The following is a 25,811-nucleotide window of genomic DNA, read 5'->3' as shown; positions in this document are numbered from 1 at the left end:
ACACCAACAATCTACTCTACACGTGGAGGGTAGAAATGAAAGAGGGAGAATAGTATAAAATAAGAGGGAGGCCCTGAGAAAAGGGATCGAGAAATTGAGAGAAAAACACTATAACAATCAAAAGATGAACTTGTAATAAAACTTGAGAAAAAAATATATAAGAATTGATCTCCTTAGATTGTGCCGAGGATGATTTTCTTTAGATTAAACCGGTTTATCATCATTTTTTTGTCATCTAGATCCACTTTACTTGTTGTTTGACTCATTAAAACCCAGTTTTCCAACCTACTCTTTACAAATTCATTGTATTGGGTTTTTTGGGGCTAAGTTCATCCATTATTTGGGCTTGGGAGCCAAATTGTGTCCTTACAATTATATTCACAACATTTTCAAGATACCTTCACAACAAATTTTAAGTGACAAATTGTTATTAGTTGGCAAAAAAGTAATTTCAATGGTAAGTTCAAATTAGAACTAGTAACAACTTACCATCTATGATTTATTATGAAAATGTTATGAACATAACACTTGTTTTTTTAATAATTTGAATATGCATTTAGTGAAGTTTGAGCTCAGAGCTTTGCTTCCACCTTAATTATGCATTAATGAAGTTTGAATTCACAATTTTACTTTCCAACTTATTCTAATCTTAAAGAGATACCGAAGATTTTGCTACATACTACAATGTTGCCCAATCAATTAGTTTGCTCTTTACCATCGCACATTCTTAGTGCGATGATTACTCCACAAATATAAGTACTTGTGGGACGTGGGAGAAGGGGAAGGGCAGGGGTTCAAGTCTTCAGAAGAGAGCTTCACACACATATACATTTAGATTAGGTTAGAGTAAAATTTCTATCTTGTATATATTAAAAAAAAAAAAAAATTTAGTTTGCTCTTTTTCAAATGATGAGAGAACCCTAAAAACACATTTACCATTCTCTGTCACATAATGCTATAAATGATATTGACAGAAGGTGACATATTACAATGGCAAGTTTACACAGTTTGAAAATAAGATATAACATTTTTTACAATTCTTGACAAGGCTTATTTAGATTGGAGTAATATCACTTTTATTTAGATTTATCGTTAACATTACTTTTATTATGTACCAATCACAATAGAGAATAGACCATTTTAAAAATTGCGAAAAATGATGTCCCCACCTATGATCATGTCATTAAGCAACCGTAATTTAATTTTTATCACCAACACTAGGAAGGAATTGCCATTTTTACAAAACTTTTATTGTCACTATTATTTCTTTATACTTCAAGAGAGGTTTGTGTAAGTTTATTTTTGTTTTGTTTTTGGTTGTAGTCCATCAAAATATTTAAAACAAGCATAAGTTCCAAAAGGCCTTACCATTGTTATTATAATTTTTTTTTAGTTCAATAATTGGGGATGAGGGAATTTGAACCCTGAAAGTTTTTGTTAATAAATGATCGATTAGAAGCTGTAATACACATTTTCAAAGAAGGAAATACACTTGTTAATAATTTATCAGCTTGCACGCACAAATTCATTGTGTTTATGTGTATTTTTTGGGATATATGTAACAATTTGACTTTATTTTTTGAAAAAAAAAATGTATAAAAACATTATTTTATAAAGAAATTAATATCCCTTAATTATTGCCCTTAGCACATTCGTTAACAAAAGTCTTCCCTTGGCTTATATATAAAGTATCTTGTCCTTAACTTATTTGATTAATTGGGTTTTAAAAAAATAACAATGTTAATTGGGTAAATCAAGGTGGACAAAAAGATATTTCATAATATTTATTATGTTTATCACAAACTTCAGTGAGGGAATTATATTTTTTGCAAAACTTTAAGTTTGTTATCATTTCCTTATATCTCAAGGGACATTTGTGTAGATTTTTATTTTAAAAATATAAATCATCAATATATTCAAAACAAGTATAAGGTCCAAAAAAATGCCACAATTATGATTAAAATTAGACTCACAATAAGCAAATAAGCTCAATTAGTTGTTTTCTCAAAAAAAAAGAAAAAGCTCAATTAGTTATTATTATTATTATTATTTTTTAAAGCACTGACATTACAATCGTTCTCTTATTAGAGTGATACACAAGGAAATATCTATGATTCAATCCCCCTTTTTGACCTAACATTCAAAAAAAGAAAAATCACTTTAAATTTATTTTCTTCTAAATCAGTTTGGACTAAAGCTTTATTTATTTATTTATTTTTGAGAAGATACTAAAGCTTTATTCAATCACTCTCACTAAACATGATCTAATTCACATTCAAATGCTACAAAAATAAATGATCGAATAAGTTCCCACGTGATCGACCTTGATTCATGTTGATTCCTCTAAACCAATTTGGCCTAAAGCTTCATTCAATCGCTCTCACGTAACACTATCAAATTCACATTCGAATACTACAAAAATCAATGATAGAATATGCTCCCTTGTAATTTGGCCTTGATTCATGTTGAATGCACTTCTCCAAAATAGATGGGTCAAAATCAAATGTCGTATATCAAACCCTCACTTGTGCTTATAATTGAATTCTTATCTGTCAACAAATAGAGAATTATATAAATTCCCCTGACCTCCTCATTCAATTTGTATAAAAATAGTTATTCAATACTTTTTTCTTTTTTTTTTGAGGGGATGTTATTCAATACTTTAGAATAAGTTTTTATTTTTATTTTTTAAAAATATATATAATTATGGGTCCTATTAATTAAATTTATGATAAACCTCACAACTCACATGAGTGGTGGGAGTATTGCTTTTGGTGTATTGAACAATTTATTTAATACTCTAGGTACAATCTTCTTTTCACATGAGTATGAAATTTCTCTAATTTCATGCTTCATGTCATATAATAATTTGTTAAAGGATATATTTTTGTTGTTGATAATTCAGGAATTGGGGGAGGTATGATTTAAATCCTAGATATTTTAATTGAAAACTTCAAAAGGTTTCAACTAGTTGAGCTGTAAAACTTTTTGCATGATAAGCTTATCAATGCCAATAAAATCGACATTTTCAATTGTAAGTTGATTCACAATAGACGTCAATGGCGGACTTAAAGATTGCTTAAATCTATATCAATGTTCGTTGTACTTGGCATTGGATGATTTGAAACTTAGATTCTCATAAGAGTCCTGTCTATGTGGTTTGTATTGTCAAAACAATTGTTGCAGTACTCGTTAGCAATCGAAAATAATCCCCTATATATAGATATTATCATGTTATATGTACGTATATACATGCTTCCATGTTTCCTTATAAAGCAAAAAGGGTAAAAGAATTAATTCTTGCTCTTATACTTTTCAACATATATTCATTTAAAAAAATACTGATGGAGTGATAAGAGTTCTCGTATTGCTTCACATTTTGACAGAAGTTTTTTTTTTTTTTTTTTGAGAATGACATTTTGACAGAAGTTGAGTGGTCTAAACAGTAATACTTTAATAAATGTGTTGTCACATGTTATTACCCTTATCTTCACGTGACGTGAGATCGATAAAGCTACATCAAATATCCTATTTTTATTCACCAGAATCTCATATATAGTAGAAAAGGAGAAAAAGTAATAAAATAAATTTGAGAGAGCAAGATATATATATATATATATATATTTTTTTTTTTTTTTTCCTTAGTACTAGCAGAGAGTGAGAGTTACTGGTAAAGTGAAAAAGAGAGTTGAAAGTTCGAACAACCAAGGAAATTATTAGGATATCAAAACAAATAATAGAAAGAGAGGATAAAATGTCACATGGAATGTCAGTCAGTTTTAAAGGTGTTTCCAGCAATTGGTTTACAGATATGGGAATAAAACTGCAAATTCACAAAGTTAATTGGTCTTAAAGGCAAAACCAAAAGTTTCAGCTGAACCAAATTCATTAAACTAGGACTAACATTGAAATGACAAAAACAAGTGGGTTTTAATATGAGTGGACCCAGTTAGCTTAACTGGTAAAGTCTCTGATGGTTGTATAAAAGATCTGGGGTTCAATTCCCGCCTACACCAAAAACTGGAGTGGACGCCATATTAAATATTAGAAATTTAGGATTAATTAAAAAAATTAAATTTCATGTGTACACTATTAAATCCAAAATTAAATCACAACCATTAATTAATGAAATCTCAAAAAACAAAATACAACAATTCATAATTTGTATTTTTTTTTAGATAGTTTCAACTTATGACATTCACTCCTAATAATAACTCTTTATCATCAGACCAAGATTCTAATTGGTTTTTGGTATAGACGAGATTGATTAGAAGCTCTTTATCATCAGACTAAGACACTAATTAGTTTTTTGTGTAAATGGAGATTGAACCCCAGATCTTTTATTTAACCATCAAAGATTTTAACAGTTGAGATAACTAGAACCAACAAATTGACTCTTTTTTTAGGGATTAAGAAAACTGGAAATTCAAAAAAAAAAAAAAAAAGTGGAACGTGGTCTTGAAGGAAATATACAAAGTGGATTAAGAAGTTTTTTTATTTATTTATTTTTTAATTTTTTAATTTTAATTTATATATATATTTTAATTTTTGGATAAGTTTTTTTTTTGTTGATAAGTTTGTTTTGAAAACATAGATTAGCAGGAGAGTGTCCTATTTTTTAGGCATTTTACGTGGAGTTGAAGATATATTTTTACCGGATTGTTCCCAAGTTTTGTTTCTATTAAACATAGGATTTAAGGATATTTCTGAATCACATAAAAGTTCAATTCAATTCAAAGAATTCTATTATATATAGTATAGATAATTTAATGCCACTAATATGCTATAAAAATATAATCATAACCATAAACTGAATTCTCCCAAGTTTATGGTAAGTGCATTAATTGTAAATTGGTTAAAGATCCTCTCCATTTTAAGTGTTGTCTAGTTATATTTTATTTTTAGAATATACTAGTGTACATAGATTGGAACTTATCCAACAAGGAATTTTGCTACCTTAGGACCATTATAGTTACAATCGCCCTCATATGTTATTCAAAATTTTAAAATAATTTATTATGTGTGGGGCCCAATAATTTGTGGTCCTGGCCTATTTTTACATTGAGGCCCAAGGCCCGAGCCGAGAATGGGTATAGCCGAGGATGGGTAATAAAAGTTCAAATAGTCTTGAGATACAGCCGATGATGATTCTGTCCTCGGCATATCCGAGATCCCCTTGAAAGAAAGGGCAAAAACGGTATAGGAACAGTTTGGGAAAAAATCTAAAATATCTATATCAATAGAGAAAGAGACGCTGGATAGTATAATGACTAAAGACAAGGGGAAAGCTGCCATTACTGCCATTCAATACTCTGCACCTGACAGAACCATGCTCTTCAGCTTTTACAACCGCCCCCAACCACTCTAGGTATGGGCTGACAGGACAGGTCTTAAATCCTAGGAAAGTGAGCTTATACGTGGACGCTGGTGAGAGGATAAATGCCCGTATAAAAGGATAAGAGAGGCAGTGTGAGAGAGGGGGGGGGGGGGGAGGGGGGGACATCCCGTCCTCTCAGCCATGGTGTCCTAGAAACAAGGAGGGTAAAAAGAGCATAGAGCTCCCTAGACTCCTCGGACGAGATTCATTGACCGGAGCCAACCCGAACTACCGTCCGGTGACCAAGTCCTAGCCTTTCAAACCCACGCTCTACAAATGATATTGTTTGGGTCTTTTTACGTGCGAACCCATTATCATTTTGGGTCGTCACAAATTGAGTCCTTACATTATGTATCTTTAAATTTGTAAAATTTATTTTGAAACCATAGAATGTACTAAGTGTCCATTTGTGATACACTTATTTTGTTGAAATTGAAAACTTTTTGCTAACAAAAAGTGCAGTGGGATTCATGAATAGTAGGAAAAATAAGCTGAATAGTAAAATAAGTTGGCAAAAATAATTCATGCCAAACGCACACTAAAAGTGTTCGTTTGGGAACAACTTATTTTGCTGAAATTGAAAACTTTTTGCTAAAAGTACTGTAGATGTAAAAGTTAGTTGAAATAGTACAGTGAGACTCACGAATAGTAGCAAAAATAAGCTGAATAATAAAATAAGCTAGCAAAAATAATCAATGCCAAGTTCCACTACACTTTTTGGTACTATTCATGAGTCTTACTGCATTTTTTGGTACTATTCATGGGTCTCACTGTACTATTTCAGCTAACTTTTACATCTATAGTACTTTCAGCAACAATTTTTCAATTTCGGCTAAATAAGCAAATTCCCAACGGACACTAAGGGTCTGTTTAGATACTGCTTATTTTACTGAAACTAAAAATTTATTACTGAAATTACCATAAATAAAGGTAAAAGTTAGTTGAAATAGTACAATGGGGTCTGCGAATAATATTAAAAAGTGCAGTGGAGCCTATGAATAATAGCAAAAATAAACTAAATAGTGAAGTAATTTATAATTTTCATTATTTCTCAAACGTACACGAAGGGTGTATTTGAATATCGCTTATTTTGTTAAAACTGAAAAATTATTGTTGAAAGTACTGCTCATGAGTCTTACTGCATTTTTTGGTACTATTCATGAATCTCACTGTACTATTTCAGCTAACTTTTATATCTACAGTACTTTCAGCAACAATTTTTCAATTTCGATTAAATAAGAGGATCCCCAACAGACACTAAGGGTCTGTTTAGATACTGCTTATTTTACTGAAACTAAAAATTTATTACTGAAAATACCATAGATAAATGTAAAAGTTAGTTGAAATAGTACAGTGAAACCCGTAAATAGTATTAAAAAGTGCAGTGGAGCCTATGAATAGTAGCAAAAATAAGCTGAATAGTGAAATAATTTATAATTTCATTGTTTCTCAAACATACACTAAGGATGTATTTGGATATCGCTTATTTTGTTAAAATTAAAAAATTATTGGGTCCATAAATAGTGTCAAAAAGTGCAGTGAAGCCCATAAATAATAACAAAATGTATAAAACCTAAATAAAAGAAGGATCATTTTCCTTACAGAAACAGAACCAACTTGTGTCAAATTAGTCTATTCCCATTTTCCTCTCTTTCTCATTCTTTGTTTTTATTTTTATTTAATTTATTTAAATTTTAAATAAATAACATGCAGCATCCGAATAAACTAAAATTTTACGAAGCACGAAAAGCAATGCAAGTATGCAACACAAGCAGTAATGTAGGACCCAACATAGTTAATCAGATGATTCCCTTCCTATAACTTGGACAGAAGTTGCATGTTATTATTTACAGCCACAGTTAAGCCCTCCTCTATAAAATATATACAATTCACACATCCACACACCTCTCTCTCTCTCTCTCTCTCTATTCTACACTCATTTTCTCCACTTTCTTTGACCATATGGTCCAACAGTCCAACTCATTCCCAGACACTTTGCATACACTCTCTCATTCTAACTCACTTTCTCTTTGCTTTTCCTCCCCGGCAAACGAGTCTTTGAGGTGAGGGTGTGTGTGATAAAACCAAAAACGACATCGACACTTCTCGAGACAGAAACTAGAGCAAAGGGTCTCTCTCAGAATACTTGAAAAGCCAAACATCAATGACTCCACAAACTTAAGCTTAATAGCTCACCTTAGATCTCTCTCAATGACAATTCACAACTAGTCGCTGCTTCACAAACCTTTCTCTCTCTCTCTCTCTCTCTCTTTCCCATTTCAAAGACTTGGTTTTTGAGCTAGTAGCTGCAAAAAAAATGGCTGAGGCTACAGAACCAAAATCACTGCCTGAGGCTGAGAAGAAGAAAGAGCAAAGCCTACCCTTTTACCAGCTCTTCTCTTTTGCAGACAAGTATGATTGGATGCTCATGATTGCTGGTAGCTTGGGAGCCATAATTCATGGCTCTTCCATGCCCTTTTTCTTCCTTCTTTTTGGTGAAATGGTTAATGGGTTCGGCAAAAACCAATCAGATTTGAAGACAATGACTGAAGAAGTCGCAAAGGTATTAACAACGCAATACATCAAACATCACAAAGATCAAACTTTTAAACCTGCTATTTCACAATTAACTCAGATCTAAGATCTTTCATTTTTGTATCTCTTTGCACTTTGCAGTATGCACTCTATTTTGTGTACCTTGGCCTTGTTGTCTGCTTATCATCCTATGCAGGTACGTGTAATTTATTATTATTGTATATGAATGGTCTATTTCTTTTTTTGTTTGCTAGTTTTTGATCTTGTTTTATTGTTTGGTCTTGAAGGGGAAAGAGAGAGATCACATATACACATTACACACCTGTTGGACCATAGTTCTTATTAAACACGACTCGTGTAGCTAGTTCACATCGGGCCGGTGGGTTCAACCCACGTGGTCTGTGGACTGGTCCCTATTCACCTGTCAATCTCACTTCACTTCCATTCACGAATCTCTCTCTTTCACTTTTAAAAATTTTTGTTATTATTTTTTTTCTGCTTTTAACATTTATCTATAACTTTGAGTCACACACATCCCTATCACTTTTGTGACATATTTAATTCAATCAATCTCACTAAATTGATCAAACTGTAACAAGTTTTGGTTTGGTTTTTTGTTTTTTAACAGAGATTGCATGCTGGATGTACACTGGAGAAAGACAAGTGAGCACACTGAGGAAGAAGTATTTGGAGGCAGTGCTAAGACAAGATGTGGGGTTCTTTGACACTGATGCAAGGACTGGGGATATAGTTTTTAGTGTGTCCACGGACACACTTCTAGTCCAAGATGCAATTAGTGAAAAGGTTTTGCCAATTTTACCATATAGGCTCTGTTTCTTTACCTGTTTATTTACTTAGTTCTGTTTTTGTTTTTATTCTCCCTCTATTAATGGAAGTTAGCTTCATTTTTATCTGTAACGACCGTATTGAAGAAATCTACTAGTATCTGGGTTGGCGTTATACATTGCGATATGGTTGGCGACCCATTAATGCGGGTCCCATGGCTGATTCTAGCATGTTGGTGGCACGTGTTAGCAAGTCTGAGTTATCTTTCGCTAGCCTTTTTTTGTTCTTGGACTTTTGTGATTTCTGATATCTGGATTTTAATTTCCTTAATTAACTTTATTTAATTAAAGTAAAAGTCTTATTAATTGCTAGTAATCCAGTATAACAAAAAATGTATTGGAAATTAAGAAAATATATACAACAATAACAACTAAGCCTTGAATTGAAAGACTAATCAGGGTCTGTTATATGTATAATTTTTTTTCATTCTTTTCTATCTGATATCACAATTATTCATGACTGTATTCTTTTTAAAAATAAAAATAAAAAAATAAAATAAAATTTATCCTCATGGTCAACCTATCACAAAAGAGTTAAATTCCTTTTTTTCTTTGAATGAATTTTTGACACTTTTGTTTACTACTGTGTTTCTTGAATTTCAGGTGGGAAACTTCATACATTATCTGTCAACGTTTCTGGCAGGTTTGGTGGTTGGTTTTGTATCAGCATGGAGGCTAGCATTGCTAAGTGTGGCAGTGATACCAGGAATTGCTTTTGCTGGGGGCTTATACGCCTATACACTCACAGGCCTCACTTCAAAGAGCCGCGAATCCTATGCCAATGCTGGTATTATTGCCGAGCAGGTAAAGTTTCACATTTCATTTGAGTTTCTGTTATACTAAATAGCAAGGAAGGCTTTGGTTTGGTATGCCAATGAAATGATGTTCTATCATGTGCAACACTCATAAAGGTTACTATTTGTTTTTTCTTTTTAATCATTGAAAAACTAGTTGACTTTTTAAAGTTCTTATCCCTACCATGACTAATTTTATGTCAAACTTTTTGCACCTTGGTTTGATGATGTTCCAAGAATAATTGTAGAAAGAATCTACAATTATTCATAAAAAGAAATACTGAAAAAGATAAAAAAAGAAATCACAATAACATAAAGATTGTTTATCTTCACAACATTGGTTTATAGTAAAAGGCTTACAAGGTGCATGAGATAATTCTTAACTGGCCTTCTAAATCTTTATACTATCTCCATAGACCATTGCACAAGTTCGGACGGTTTACTCATATGTTGGTGAGAGCAAGGCCTTAAATTCGTACTCAGATGCAATACAGAACACTTTGAAGCTTGGGTACAAGGCTGGAATGGCCAAAGGTCTGGGGCTAGGATGTACCTATGGAATAGCATGCATGTCATGGGCACTTGTTTTCTGGTATGCCGGTGTATTTATCAGGAATGGACAGACTGATGGAGGGAAAGCATTCACAGCAATTTTCTCTGCAATTGTGGGGGGCATGTAAGACCTCAAACTAAAGCACTGTTTTTTGTACAACTGCGGACACAAAATTTAGTTCAAATTATAATGCAATAATTGGTCATTACAGGAGTTTGGGTCAATCATTTTCAAATCTTGGGGCATTTAGCAAAGGTAAAACAGCTGGATACAAGTTGATGGAGATTATCAAGCAAAAGCCTTCCATAGTTCAAGACCCCTTAGATGGGAAGTGCTTGGCTGAGGTTAATGGCAATATAGAATTCAAGGATGTAACTTTCAGCTATCCATCAAGACCAGATGTTATTATCTTTCGAAATTTCTCAATATTCTTTCCTGCTGGAAAGACTGTTGCTGTTGTTGGTGGTAGTGGGTCAGGAAAAAGCACTGTTGTCTCTTTGATAGAAAGGTTCTATGATCCTAATCAAGGTAATTAAGAGACACATCATGAGTTGCAAGATTGAAAATCTGTCCCATGATAAAATTGATTTTACTGATACTTTTTTTTTTGTTGGTTTGGCAGGTCAAGTTTTGCTGGACAATGTGGACATAAAAACACTGCAATTGAAATGGTTACGTGACCAGATTGGACTAGTGAACCAAGAACCTGCACTCTTTGCCACAACCATACTTGAGAACATACTCTATGGGAAGCCTGATGCAACAATGGATGAAGTGGAAGCTGCTGCTTCTGCAGCAAATGCTCATAGCTTCATTACCTTGCTTCCTAATGGATATAACACTCAGGTTGGTGTGTTATTCCAATTAGTTTTAGTTTGGAAAATTTTCAAAGCATGATCACCATGTTTTAGAATTTCCTATTTGTGTTATGGTTCACCTCTTATAATGTTAACTTTTCAATCACAAACTAGGTTGGAGAGCGAGGAGTGCAACTCTCCGGTGGCCAAAAGCAGAGAATTGCAATTGCTAGAGCTATGCTTAAAAACCCAAAAATCCTTCTCCTTGATGAAGCAACTAGTGCCCTTGATGCAGGCTCTGAGAGCATCGTTCAGGAAGCATTAGACCGTCTCATGGTTGGTAGAACTACTGTAGTTGTTGCCCATCGCCTCTCCACTATTAGAAATGTGGATTCAATTGCAGTTATACAGCAAGGTCAAGTTGTTGAGACTGGAACACATGAAGAACTTGTTACCAAAGCTGGGGCCTATGCTTCATTAATCCGATTCCAAGAAATGGTTAGGAATAAAGATTTCTCTAACCCATCAACACGCCGTTCACGCTCATCACGACTAAGCCATTCGCTGTCAACAAAGTCTTTAAGCCTCCGGTCTGGAAGCTTAAGAAACCTGAGCTATTCGTATAGTACTGGTGCAGATGGCAGGATAGAGATGATCTCAAATGCTGAAACAGACAAGAGAAATCCAGCCCCTGATGGCTATTTCTGCCGGCTTCTCAAGCTAAACGCTCCTGAATGGCCTTATTCAATTATGGGTGCTATAGGATCTGTGCTTTCTGGTTTTATTGGTCCAACATTTGCTATTGTGATGAGCAATATGATTGAGGTCTTTTACTACAGAAATCCTGCTTCAATGGAAAGGAAAACAAAGGAATATGTTTTCATTTACATTGGAGCTGGTCTCTATGCTGTGGGGGCATATTTGATACAACATTACTTCTTTAGTATTATGGGAGAGAACCTTACCACAAGAGTTAGGAGAATGATGCTTGCAGGTACAAATCTATGGAACTCCTTTTCTTTGAATTTGTAATTACAAGTTAATCTATTTAATTTCTATAAAATGCATTGCAAGCCCAACTTGATCATTCTCTTGGACTTAATGGTTCAAGTTCCAAAATTTGTTCTTTAATCAATATAGTTGCTGTAAATTTTATATATTACTCATGTTTTGGATTCTTATTGGTGTTTGTTTTTCCTTCAGCAATCCTAAGGAATGAAGTTGGGTGGTTTGATGAGGAAGAGCATAATTCAAGTCTTCTTGCAGCACGTCTGGCCACTGATGCTGCTGATGTGAAATCTGCAATTGCTGAAAGGATTTCTGTCATACTCCAGAACATGACCTCACTCCTCACTTCATTCATTGTTGCTTTCATAGTGGAATGGAGAGTCTCCCTTCTCATCCTTGCTACCTTTCCCCTTCTAGTCCTGGCTAACTTTGCTCAGGTAAGCTCAAAGCACTCTCTCCATGCATCAATCCTTGTCACAAGATATGGTTGTCACAGCCTTTTTCTTCTTCTTCTTCTCACCAATCAATCCCCAAATCATACTAGATTTCAAAAGAGCAATGCATACAAAAATGCTTACAACCTTTTTGAGGTGACAATGACACTACACATTTTACTACATTAATCTTATAAACTGACGAACCACCAATCAATTGGGATCCGCTTATTTTGTTGAAATTGGAAACTTTTTGTTGAAAGTAATGCAAATAAAGGTAAAAGTAAGCTAAAATAGTACTATAGAACTCATAAATAGTACCAAAAAATACAGTGATACTCATAAATAATAGCAAAATAAATTTAATAATAAAATAAGATGTCAAAAATAATTTTTACCTCACGGACACAAAGCCTAACAAACTGATATATCACAATTAAACTACGTTTGATTAGAGCCCTGTCACTTTTATTATTGACCCCACTTTATTTTGTACCAATCAGTACTAATTTTATTATGCATCAGGTAAAATAGAATTTAGTATTATAAAAAATATTGGGAAAAGTTTGGTGCCTATAAATTTATTGTTTTCAAAATGTGAGCACTACTTTAATGGCTCTGGTCCAAACGCAGGATTGAAATTTAGTCAACTTTTTTCTGGTTTAAATTGACCAAATTCCAATAAAGGCATATGGATAACTATTGGTTTTTTAATATTTATTTTTTACAGTGTCAGAGTCTCCGCATCTGCATCTACTTTTTAGTTTTTTACACAAACCCTCGGAATCTAACTTTACCACATCCTAATATTAAACGACAAAAGGCTAAAACTACGTGTCAACACAACATACTACAGCACTGCACGTGCTTCCTCCAAGTCCGGTTCATTAATATAATATAAGCTCATAAATAACTGTGAAATATATATTTATACCAAAGATTCCATCAATTCCCATGAAAATGGAAAAAAAATATTAATTCCACTATGAGATTTTTTATTTTTAGCATTGGTTCTTGTAGCTTATTTTTGGAGGGAATGACTCTTACGACTATTTTTTCTTGGTTTTCTTGTCATGCTTGTCAAATTAGATCTTGTCTATTTTCTCTACCCAATAATTCTAGTGACTTTTTATTTATTTATTTTTTAATATAATTATCTATGTGATTTTGTTTCTATTCATATATTATAAAACTTTAAAAATAGTGCCGCTAATAAATTCATGTAAAAGAAATGTTACTCCGATTAATATTATTCACCAAGTCATAAAAAACAAATGAAAAATTTGGTGAGTGTATGAGTTTGCCTACCTACTTATATATATATATATATATACATATTTAATTATTTGTATTGCACCGACACTGCACTTTGCAGTATGCATCAGTTGTGTGTCTCTGAATTATAAGGTGCTCCATTTTTTCTAGGTACATGAGCTTTGGTTGCTTTTGTTTACCATCTATGCTAGACACCCTTATGAGACTTCCAAGAAATTCTTGGCCCGTGATCATATATTGTTTAAGATTTCCCTCTTGGCAAATATTATCTTCTTTCTTTTTCACTTGGTCATTTGTGTTTTCATGAGGGTGTCAGGGTGTGACAGTCATGGTAGGGGTATCTAAGAAAATAAGTTACCGCCTCTTCTTTATTGTTGATACTTTGGTGCTCCAGAGTCCAGACTTAAAATATGGGGCCTGATGGGGGTTCGAGAAATTGGTTCGTTTTTCAAACTGTAGTACTGAGTATTCTGACGGTTTGTCTTGATTAGAACAGTGTTCTAAGTTTTTGCATTCTACAAAAACAGTGAAATGTATATTGTTTGCTTATGGCGTGATGTTCCTTGCAAATTTATGACACTGTCATGTACATGTTTGATATTGGAGGCACCTTATGTCCTAGTCCTGCCAAGTTAGGCTGTTTATTTCTTTTGAGTGGGTCCTTTAATGTGAGTTTACACTTTACATCCCACCCTTGAAGTTGTCACTGGAGTGAGTTGTGTGCAAGTAACTGTTACAAGATGGCATAACATGAATTTTCTTATGAAAAACAAAAAGAAACAAAACATGATCCTAATGAGATTAAATTGTAGGACCCTTTTGATGCTACTATCCCATTGTTAATCATTTAATTGACAAATAGGGAGTTGGATTGATCATAAGATGAATATCATTTCAACCAAAAAATAAAAATGATTTTCTTGTTTTAATCTTATGAAATAAATAACCCTAATAATTACTTTTAATCACTATTTGGTCAGATTTAGATAATGAGAATCATTAGATGATACCATTGACATTAAAAAATGGTGCTGATATTGTTCTTGTTCTGGTATGGTTTAATTTCATATGATTGCCAAAATGTTTTTGCTATCTCAATTCCTCAATAGTGTTGTAATAGGAAGAGAAAAACTAATTGTAAAACTTGTTGGATGATGTTAAGTTGAGTTCCATGAAAATCAATTTTACATTTGATGTTAAATTAATTATGTTATTTCTGCATTGAACAGCAACTCTCTCTCAAGGGGTTTGCTGGTGACACAGCAAAGGCCCATGCCAAGACCAGCATGATTGCAGGCGAGGGAGTGAGCAACATCCGAACTGTTGCAGCCTTCAATGCCCAAAACAAGATCCTATTTCTGTTCAGCCACGAACTCCGTATTCCTCAGCTCAGGAGCCTACGTCGCAGCCAATCTGCTGGCATCCTCTTTGGCATCTCTCAGCTTGCTCTTTATGCATCAGAAGCCCTCATTCTTTGGTATGGTGCACACCTTGTTAAAAAAGGCGTCTCCACCTTCTCAAAAGTTATTAAGGTTTTTGTAGTCCTGGTAGTTACAGCCAATTCAGTTGCAGAAACTGTTAGTCTTGCTCCTGAGATTATTAGGGGTGGTGAAGCTGTTGGCTCAGTGTTTTCAATTCTTGACCGTCAAACAAAGATTGATCCAGATGATCCTGAGGCTGAGCCTGTTGAAACAATACGTGGGGAGATTGAACTTAGACATGTTGATTTTGCATACCCTTCAAGACCTGATGTAATGGTGTTTAAAGACCTCAGCCTTAGAATCCGTTCTGGCCAAAGCCAAGCTCTTGTTGGGGCTAGTGGCTCTGGCAAGAGTTCCGTGATTGCATTGATTGAACGTTTCTATGATCCGATTGCTGGTAAAGTTATGATTGATGGAAAGGACATTAGGCGGTTGAACTTGCAGTCCCTTAGGCTTAAAATCGGATTGGTACAGCAAGAACCAGCACTTTTTGCAGCTAGCATTTTCGAAAACATTGCCTATGGTAAAGAAGGAGCAACAGAAGCTGAAGTAATCGAAGCAGCTCGTGCTGCTAATATCCATAGTTTTGTTAGTGGTTTGCCTGATAGTTACAAAACTCCAGTTGGTGAAAGAGGTGTTCAACTCTCTGGTGGACAAAAACAAAGAATTGCAATTGCCAGGGCAGTTCTCAAGGACCCCACAATTCTTCTATTAGATGAAGCCACAAGTGCACTTGATGCTGAATCAGAATGTGTCTTACAAGAAGCACTTGAGAGGCTAATGAGGGGCCGCACCACTGTGCTTGTGGCTCACCGTTTGTCAACTATTAGAGGGGTGGACACTATTGGAGTAGTGCAAGATGGGCGCATTGTAGAACAAGGTAGCCATTCTGAACTAGTAAGCCGAGCTGATGGGGCTTATTCTAGACTTTTGCAACTACAACACCATCACATATGATATGAGAAGAGTTATGATTGAAGCAACATGGCCTTGTTGGTTGGTGATTATGTTTGGGGTCCCATTAACCTTATGCTTTTCATTTTTAGTTGTAGATATGGGGATGTGGGGTGGGTTTGTATCTTTGAGGACTACTGCTGCATTCCCAATGGAGTAGCATGTAGCAAGTATTATATTTTATCAATATCTATGGTTCACAAGCATGTTATTAATCTGGTTCTTGGTTTGGTGATTCTTACTACTTTGTTAGCTCTCTCTCCTCCTTTTGTAGTTCCATATTACTTTAAAAGCTGACCCTGGAGACCACCTTTCCAGCCTTTGTGAGAAACCTTTTCTTACTCTTGCTTTTCTTAGGCATGTGTATGCCAATGTGATCTTTTTCAGTTTTTGGGTGATTTAAGGCCCACATGCTTAAACACTAGCACTAGGCAAACTTAACTGTTTAATATAATGCAGACACATTGATTTGTGGCAGATGGTCTGAATTATTATAAAGCAAGAGCTTGGTGATGAAAGCCTAAGAATATGGTACTGATGGGTTCATGACCCACTTAATGGACATTATGAGGGCCCAACTTTTTGCATTTCATTGAGTGCGCCTGTGAAATATTGGTAACTTTTCTCTGTATCTACTAACTAAATTTGGCTTTACAAATTTTTCCAGCCAATGTTGAAACATTTGCTAGTCAGGACAGCTTCCTCTACACTTGGACTGATCATGATTATTATGTTCACTAAAAGAGTGCCACCTTATGTGTACTTGGTCTGTCAAAGGTAAACAAAGAAGGCTCCATGAAAAGGTTGGCCCCTATAAGTTCCTAACCACTTTACTGTTCCATTCTTTGAGAGATAGCCAGCAAAAGATGGGGGCAAAGTAAGGAGGGCAAGGTGTGGCATTGAAAAAAGAAAAAAAAGGGGAAAATGATTCTTTCCATTACTCTTGGAATAGCCTCTCTATTTCACCAATCTTAAGGTGAATATGATATTATGCAATTTAAAATAAATCATCATTTTTTTTTTACTAGGTAAGATCAAAATATAAAATTTAATGTTAAATATATTAAGAACGCGATGCGTTATACCATGTTATATATGTTAGAGTGGATGTGGAAGGGGAAGCATAGAATAGGAACACCCAGAACACAAGGGTTATGTGATTCAGTTTTGTCGGCCTACATCCACGGAGGAATCCCTTAAAGGCTACATCTTTATTATGTAAGAATATAGTACAATAACTTGTGTTACAATGAACCATAGCATGAGTATATATGGACGACTAAACCCTAGACTACTAGTACAAATAGGAGTGTCTTGGACCTATTACATTGGACTAATATGTCTAATATATCTCTAACATTTTAAATGACACTTCAGCATGTGCATCTTAAGATGCACGAAAAACTAAATAGTTACCTTAAAATGTGCTCTCTCTTTTTTTTCCAAAGAAATGAGAAAGAGAAGATTTGATAAAAATGAATTCACAAAAGAAAAGAAACACAAATGAAAGTCACTAATTGGTAGAGGTGATGCAACATATCAGTCTCAATTATGGTTCCTTGTAAGTTATTTCCATGTTAGGTGTTGATGGTTGCTAGCTGTGGGTCAATAATTTGGCTTCTGATTTATTAGTTGTTTAATTAACTTATTTTCTATCTCTCTATAGACATTCGATAAGTAACTACAGTCTTTATCAATGGCTCCTACTTGTTAGAGGATACTCATGCTCAATCCATGGCAGGCATTAAATCAAATGGACGGCACTAGGACATCAAGTGTACATGATCCTATTGTACTCATAAATAGTGTCCCTATAATTCTTGTTTGGTCTATCAAACCAAGTGTCCAAGTGATCAATCCTTACATTACATGACAAAGTTATTGACCAAAATTAACTTCTTTTGTGTGTGTGTGTGTGGGGATAATATTGACCAAAATTATCATTTAATGATTATTATTCCAATTAATGTGTCATCTTTCTCTATCATAATAATTATATTTAGGATACAATTTAATTTAGACCTCTTAAATATGGAAAATTATTATATTCTCTCGGAGTACTATAAATGCGTACTCTCTCTTCTCACATGAATGGTGATCCCATTAATTAAATTCATGGTGGAATCCACCGTTTATGTAAGAGGAGGAAATACATATTTATGATACTTCAGATTTACCTAATAATTTTCTCTTAAATACATGGTTTGTTCCATTTTGATCCCGTAGTTGTAAAACGTTTGATTTTGGTCCCCAAGATTAAAAAAAATTGAACTATTTGACCATTCTAGTTTTTTTAAAGGGATTAAATGAAACCAACCACATATATAAGGGACCAAAATCAAATTTCTATTAAAAAGAAAAAAGAAGGGATCAAAATCAAATCAACCCTATATATAAAAGGAAATAAAATTGACCTTATCACAAATTTTATGTTCCACAATTGTTAAAGAGTAGTAAAAGCTGTAAAAAAAAAAGGTTTGAATGGAAATATTCACACTGGAAATGGAAAAAGACATATCATAATTGGAGGAGAGGCAGCTGATAAATTGGCAGAAAAAGGGTTTGGAAGTTTGTGTAGGCTTTCTTCCCATTAGATTCTCTAGGAGTCCTTTTTTTTTTATTATTTAATATCCAGTGTCCTGTTTTCCAATTAGTGATGGGAGGGCCTGAATCTGAAAGCTCCAGCCCAATTCTCAAAGCCGTACAGTTTTTGGTTGTACTATTGACCCATTAATGTGGGGTTTTGAATTTTGATTGAGTGCTCAGATGTACACACAGATGCACTCAATGATCAAAATTCAATTACAATCAAACAATGCTTGTCCTTGTAGTGGGCCAATCGATCTTGACCATCTATGTGACTTTTATATATCTGGATTTTATTTATTTATTCTATATATCTGGATTATCATACAATATATATATATATATATATATAAGTCTTAAGATTTGGAACCATGTAATTTGGCTTGATTTTCATTGTAATTTTATCTGTGAGTGTTCTCCCCAACTTATACTCATTGTAAATATTCTATTATCAATTAGTTTTATGCCATTCTAATTGAAAAAACCAAAAACAAGAGATTTGGACCCATATAGGAAACTGGTAAGTATCTTTTTGAATCTTACATGAGCTGGATTGCAGAAAGATTAGAGTGGAAGACTAGAAGTAGATGCAAAATCAGCATTTTGGGAAAGTTGCGTTACAAATGGTGTGGTGCTAGATTTTTTTCTAAAACTACTTGCTAATTGCACTAACTCGATTATCAAATTTCACTCGTGTGGTGCTCTAATTTCTAATTGCAGATAATTTCTATAGTTGTTTGAGGTAGTTCAATTTCGACATACTCACGAGAAAGAAAATCATTGTGCAAATCTTTCGGCAAAGATTTTTTTCCCCGAACTGAAAAAGGGCAAGGGAGAACCAATGGTGGATACTTTACAAGAACGATTACAGCAAAACCTACCCATGAAGGAACAAAGTGGGTATTTACAAACACTTTGATAGATTTAGCCATCTATCTATTTGTGTTCCTTATTACTTTTTTTTTTTTTTGGTTGAGAATACTAATTATTTTACTTCAACTTATCTATCTGTGTTATTGTGCTAGTTTGGTGCTATATATGTTATATATGGCACCGTATATTTGATATCATCTATGGCTTAAAATTGTTATTTATATGCTTATTTTTTATTTTTTATTTTTGAGAGAGAGTTTCAACCTATAGCGTCCGCTTCTGATGATAGTTCTTTATCATTAGACTAAAACATGAATCAGTTTTTGGTGTAAGCGGGGAATGAATCCTAGATTTTTCATTCAACTATCAGAGACTTTACCAGTTGAGTTAACTGAAACCCACATTTATATGCTTATTTTAACCTCTAAGATTAATAGTTTGGAACAACAAGCTTTATAGTTCAACAGTGTCATTTAGGGTTTTTATTTTTGTTTTTATTTATTTATTTATTTTGTTTTCAATTAAGGGATAATACGATATCGTTTAATATCCTTCCCCCACTTATTCAAAGGCTAAGATTTTGGACCCACCATTGACCTATTCAAGTAGCGGAGTCCATACTATTCGTTTGATAAAGAGCTCATTTCCCTAGGAGCATTCCATAAATTGGATTTGGAACGAGAACAAATGGCTACTTTGCAATAAATTGTATCCAGGTAAATGAAGAGAGCAACTAGACATCGAACCTAGAACAGAATTGCAAATTGTATGACAATTTTAATACCACAGAGAATAAGGATATACCATCTTTCTTGTAATGAGCAAAATAAACATTTTTATTCTATCTTTCCCGTAATGAGCAAAAGGAAGAAATTTTTGTGTGGAACATACGAGGATATTTAGATTTCTTTGAGTATTTGTCTATTTTTTTGGGTATGTATAGTTCCTTCGTCCCACATACACATCAAGTTATTAAAGGGAGAAATCCTTTAAAGGTGACTCCAAAATACTAGCAAGACGTTTCGAATCCAGGATCTTATGAAAATTATATTATCATGAGATCTTAGAAATCATTAAACCAATGGCAAAAGAAAGATTTTAAAACCATAGTTGAGGGAAAAAAAACCATGGTTGGAATGGTAACTACCTCTAATAATTGAGATATATTAAAGGAGGTCAAATGGCAATCCATCTCTTCTTGAATAGATATAGAAGATAAGTTATGTGTGTTGTCTATAAATTCCAACCGACCTTACAATAATTATCACAAGCAGCAATAGCAAGTTGCCCATAAAGATAAAACACTTAAAACATTTCGTACATGCAATAACAAATTCATGTCTTTAATCAATTATAAAACACAGACTATAGGCCAATTTTGATTGAAATCACGTTTGTCTGCAAGCATGGGTGGAGAGTTCTTTTATATAGTGCTGTCTCTATTCATAATCTGAAACAATGGTGCGTTTGAAGAAGGAACCATCAAAGATTTGTTTTGTAATTAGGTTAGATAAAAGGCCAAACAGAATAAGTAACGTGAAACTGCATATCAAATACCAATAATAACTATGGCCCCATGTTCATGATTAGCTTTCATTTTTCATGTTAACCACTCATACAATTTTCATGTTTTAACATGTTGGAAAAACATAGTTTGTATAAATTAACGGATCTAATTCATTCGCAATTGATAACATGTACTATGTAAATTTCAGAATTTAAGAACAAGAGAATGTACCTTGGTGCGGTGAAATTCAAAATCAAAGATTAGAAGTACTTGTGAACACTTTTAATCTTTACTCTAATTTCATTTATGCCCAAGAAGTGTGGTCTCTTAATCAGTTTATACGTATGTGTTCAAGGAAGAATAAAAGAGTGGCTTACATTCACATACAAATCATTTCATTCTTTTATAAAATTCTGTATGTTTCTCCTTAAATATAACTGATTATCTAATTGGACTAGCATTTTGGACCATTCCAATTAGGCTTTAGTATGTGGCTTGGAGTGGGACTAAAATGGAACAAATAAGACACTATCTCTAATGGGTTTTAGGCCTTTCTGCCAACTCTTGATAAGCCCAAAATTACCATTAATTATATTTAATATCACTATATAAATATAATTACACTCTAAGCCTTATTAATAAATTATATTCCAAGACTTTATTATACATACAACCCTTCATTAAAATATTCGTAGTAATATAAAGTCATGAATAATAACTGCCATTTAAAGATTACTAAATCTTAATTCTTGAGTACCCAGTTTAATCTTTTAAATTATTCATCATATATTTATAAAATCTAATTTCATAAATATATACTTTAGTAACTCTTTACTAAAGTGGTTAGGCCTAACACTCTGAATAACTGAACTCATTAAACTTATCTCAAGAGAATATTTTATATCTCCGTTAAGAGATTATGAATTTTGTTTTGAGAATATATGTTCCTTCAACATTAAATGTGGCTGCCCAACATATTGAGATTTTGATCATGACTTTAGATCTTACTCTTGGTATATCAAAGCAACTTACACTTTATGATCATGTTCATTATTCTCTTAGGATTAATAGTTGACGTAAATAGAAGTTGTGAGATTTATTATTCATTTGACAGTCGTTAGTAGAATAATAAATTTCACAGCAGTCCAGTTTAATATGTTTTAACACTTAAAACATATCAACATATCAACTAGAAGTATCCACTTCTATGATCAAGACAAATCATTTTAATTGATATGTTATAGTCTTCGTAGATGAAATGTCCAATTTCATCACCTACTACGAACTAAAATTCTGAGTTCACAAAGAACTTGTGAATTATATCTTCTGTGACTAAATCACATAAATCACATACTATGCATCTCATGGACTATATGATAATGTCTAAATATTCATGTTACCATTACTTTAAATAATAATAAAATAATTTTATTAATCACAACATAATGTCATACATAGCATCATACAATAGGATTTAAAGGACACATATCCTAACATAACGTACATGATCAAAGCTAGGATTTGAGTTTTGGAAGGCTAAGGTATGAAGCATGAAACAAAAGATTTTCTTCAATCTTTCAATAACAAAAAAAATATATTAAGATTCAAAACTAAATTAATATACAAAAGTCTAAACTAACATCTATTCTTTTTTTGATAAATAACTAACATCTATTTGTATTAATAAATTATAAATAAGAGAATAAACAAAAAACAATTTTTTCTTAATATATTTTAACTCAATACCCATTGAAATAGAACTCTACATTATTTTGTATCCCTAAAAATTACATGTGATTGATTTTGTAATAAATTTCACATTAATACCCCCTTTCAATCTAAATCAAATAATAGGTTTTTTTTTTTTTTTTTTCATCGGCTACATATCAAATAACGTCATATCAATTATCTCATTATATATCCATTATTTTTCTAACTAAAACTAATTATTGTTGCAAAGTAAATTAAAAAAAAAAAAAAAACCCAATCAAAAGTTTGAAACTATTCTGCCTTAATCACTCAGCAATATATTCTATACTATGTTCAATGTTCTCATAACGTGTTACAAAGTGAAAAAAATGAAATCCAAATAATTTGAATATAAAGAAAAGTCAAATAAGTTGATAAATAAACAAATTCTAGTAAGGACAAAGTTTACCTATAAAATTGGTTATAACTTAAAACTGCAACCTTACTCAATATCATTCACATTACTATATATTTTGAAAATCTAACCGTTGAATTTTATGTTCTTTATATTCTTAATACACATATCAAATTTTGTGTCAATTATATATTATTTACTATATAATCTATAAGTTTACATTTTCTGCATAATTTTAAATTACAAAAACTTGCAAGTTAAATAATTTATTAATGACGTAATTATGGATTTTTAATTTTATAGAAATTTTGCAAGTATGGAGAATATGAGAAGAAAATATAATCCAACGGTGAATTTGTCAAAATTCACCTCCAATCAAAAGATATTAAGTAAGGTTGTAGCCTTAGGTTACAACCAATTTTATAACTAAACTTTGTCCTCCCAGTAATACTTAGGCTGCGTTTGTTTCGGTTGTAAAAGGAATACAGAAAATATTTTACACCATAGGGAGTGTTTGGATTGGCCAAAAAATTCAATCAAATGGAAAATGATTTCTGTTGACCGTAAAATATCAACCCTTGAAGTGTAAAATAGTTTACACTCTCATTTTCATCCTACTTGAGAGAGAGAGAGAGAGAGAGAGAGAGAGAGAGAGAGAGAGAGAGAGAGAGAGAAAGGGAGGAGAGAGAGAGAGAGAGAGAGAGAGAGAGAGAGAGAGAGAGAGAGAGAGAGAGAGAGAGAGAGAGAGAGAGAGAGAGAGAGAGAGAGAGAGCACTCACCTGAACTCCGGCATAGCTCCTCAACCCTCGCCATCTCAAGCTCAAAGCCCTCGCCATTGTTTTTCGAACTCAAGGAAGCTCTTTCTCTTCTCTTCTCTCTTCCTCTTCGATCTACAAACCGATCTTCGATCTCTGATCTACAAACCGATCTCCTCGTCGTCGCCTCCTTCAGACCCACCCACTAATCTGTGGTCATTTACCTCTCTCTCTCATGATCGGTGCTTATTTTTTAGAAAGATTGATTTTTTTTTTGTTATTTTTTTGTTGATTTGGTTTATATATTTGAATTTCCTATTATAATATTTGTTTGGAAGCTGAGAAAATGTGAGAGAATGTGTTTTCTAGAGGATTTTCAGGAACACAACCAAACAACTTAAAATATTTTCCAAAACATTTTTTGTGATGCGACCAAACATCTGAAAATATTTTCATTTCTGAAAAATATTTTCACTTGAAAATATTTTACACTCTGAAATCATTTTACATTGAGCCAAACACAGACTTAGGTTCTTGTTATGTAAAATGGATTTTGTATTTTGGAAGGGCCATCAATGATTGGAATGGGCTAAATGACCATTTTAATTTTTGAATTTATGGGACAATATTCAATGTGGAGGACCAAGTATAATTACTTCACAAAAAAATAAAAAATAAAATCCCCACCTTATTTTACACATGGCTTCGTCTTTGTTCTCATAATTTTCTCCTATATTTGAGCAATATCTTTTACTTCTTAAGAGTTTTGTGATCTAAATACATTGTTTTTCATTTATTAGATAACTTCTCATAGTTATAAGATAATTTTATTTTAAAAATTCAAATTACCCTCACCTCACTTACTATAAGAAAAAAAAATGCTAATTTTTTTTTTATTAAATTAGTGCGATAATATTAAAAAAAATTTTATTTTCTGATATACTCATGGAATTAGAACCTCATACTATGAACATGGCATAAAAAAAATGTAGCCTGTTTGAGGACTCATGAGTCATGACCATTGAGGCTCATTCTATGATGTTCTGTGCAACATATACCCGCCCATCTGTGGGCTTTTTGGGCCTCATTTTGTAATAAGTTTGGGCTGGTGTCCATCATCTTTGTTCTTTGGGCCGTAGGCTTCCCTCACAATGGTTCCAAATGTGCCTTCTAAGCAAATCCATGCTGAAATATGGGCTGGGCACCATTTTAGCACATTGTTTTTGACATTTTATCTCCCCGAACCTGAATGACCAATGCATGTATTGTGGTTGTGGTTCAGGTTATATTTGGGCCTTAGGACCTACTTTTCTTTCCCCATCGGTGGAAATTTTGTAGTTGGAGCCCAAACAAAGACTCTGGACTTAATAAGGCCTATGTACTGGAAAAAAAAAAAAAACAGCAAAAGAGGGACAGAAATCAAGGTCCAGTCAATAAAATTTTTGAAACAAATCCCAAAGGTTACACAAGTTTTGATTGATTTTTCAGACAATAATTCTAGATGTCTAGCTTAATCAAGCCGTCAACCCCAGCTGAATTCAGCTCTACATGTTCTTGTGACTTTTTCTTCTTTTTATTTTTATTTTTTCCTTAAGCATATTTCTTGTGGACTTGTAGATGTCTAGGAAGGATAAAAAAGTGGAGCTAAAAAGAAAGCATCTTTTATTAAATTCCTATTCTATCCTCACATTATAATTTTTTTGATAATCTAGAAGGTTAAGATTATCAAATGATCAATGTAAGAAATGTTTTCTCCTATTTTTCTCTCTCAATTTTTTTTTTTTTTTTGGGTTGTTGAGAAGATTAAAATGGTGAGCTTAGATTTGTTTTTTTTTTTTTTTTTTTTTTAAATTCTTAATTTATATTTACTCCTACTTTAACTCAACTAGTAAAATTTTTTGTTGTTAAATAAGAAATTCGGAGTTCAATCTCC

The 25,811-nt window shown here is 33.0% G+C and overlaps 1 protein-coding gene across 1 annotated transcript; it reads left to right on the top strand.

Moving 5' to 3' along the window:
• The first annotated feature begins 7,246 nt into the window (after positions 1-7,246).
• LOC126715129 (ABC transporter B family member 19) lies at positions 7,247-16,268 on the top strand. The gene is made up of 10 exons (XM_050415572.1): positions 7,247-7,940; positions 8,054-8,108; positions 8,541-8,716; positions 9,361-9,561; positions 9,968-10,227; positions 10,316-10,632; positions 10,727-10,950; positions 11,076-11,895; positions 12,105-12,346; positions 14,848-16,268. The coding sequence occupies exons 1-10, from the start codon at positions 7,695-7,697 to the stop codon at positions 16,054-16,056; spliced, it is 3,750 nt and encodes a 1,249-aa protein (XP_050271529.1). The 5' UTR covers positions 7,247-7,694; the 3' UTR covers positions 16,057-16,268.
• Positions 16,269-25,811: the final 9,543 nt, after the last annotated feature.

This window comes from Quercus robur, chromosome 2 (assembly GCF_932294415.1).
Source record: "Quercus robur chromosome 2, dhQueRobu3.1, whole genome shotgun sequence".
In the NCBI taxonomy this organism is placed as follows: domain Eukaryota; kingdom Viridiplantae; phylum Streptophyta; class Magnoliopsida; order Fagales; family Fagaceae; genus Quercus; species Quercus robur.
The sequence above is the reverse complement of the archived record's forward strand: the minus strand, read 5'-3'. Positions and strand labels throughout refer to the sequence as shown.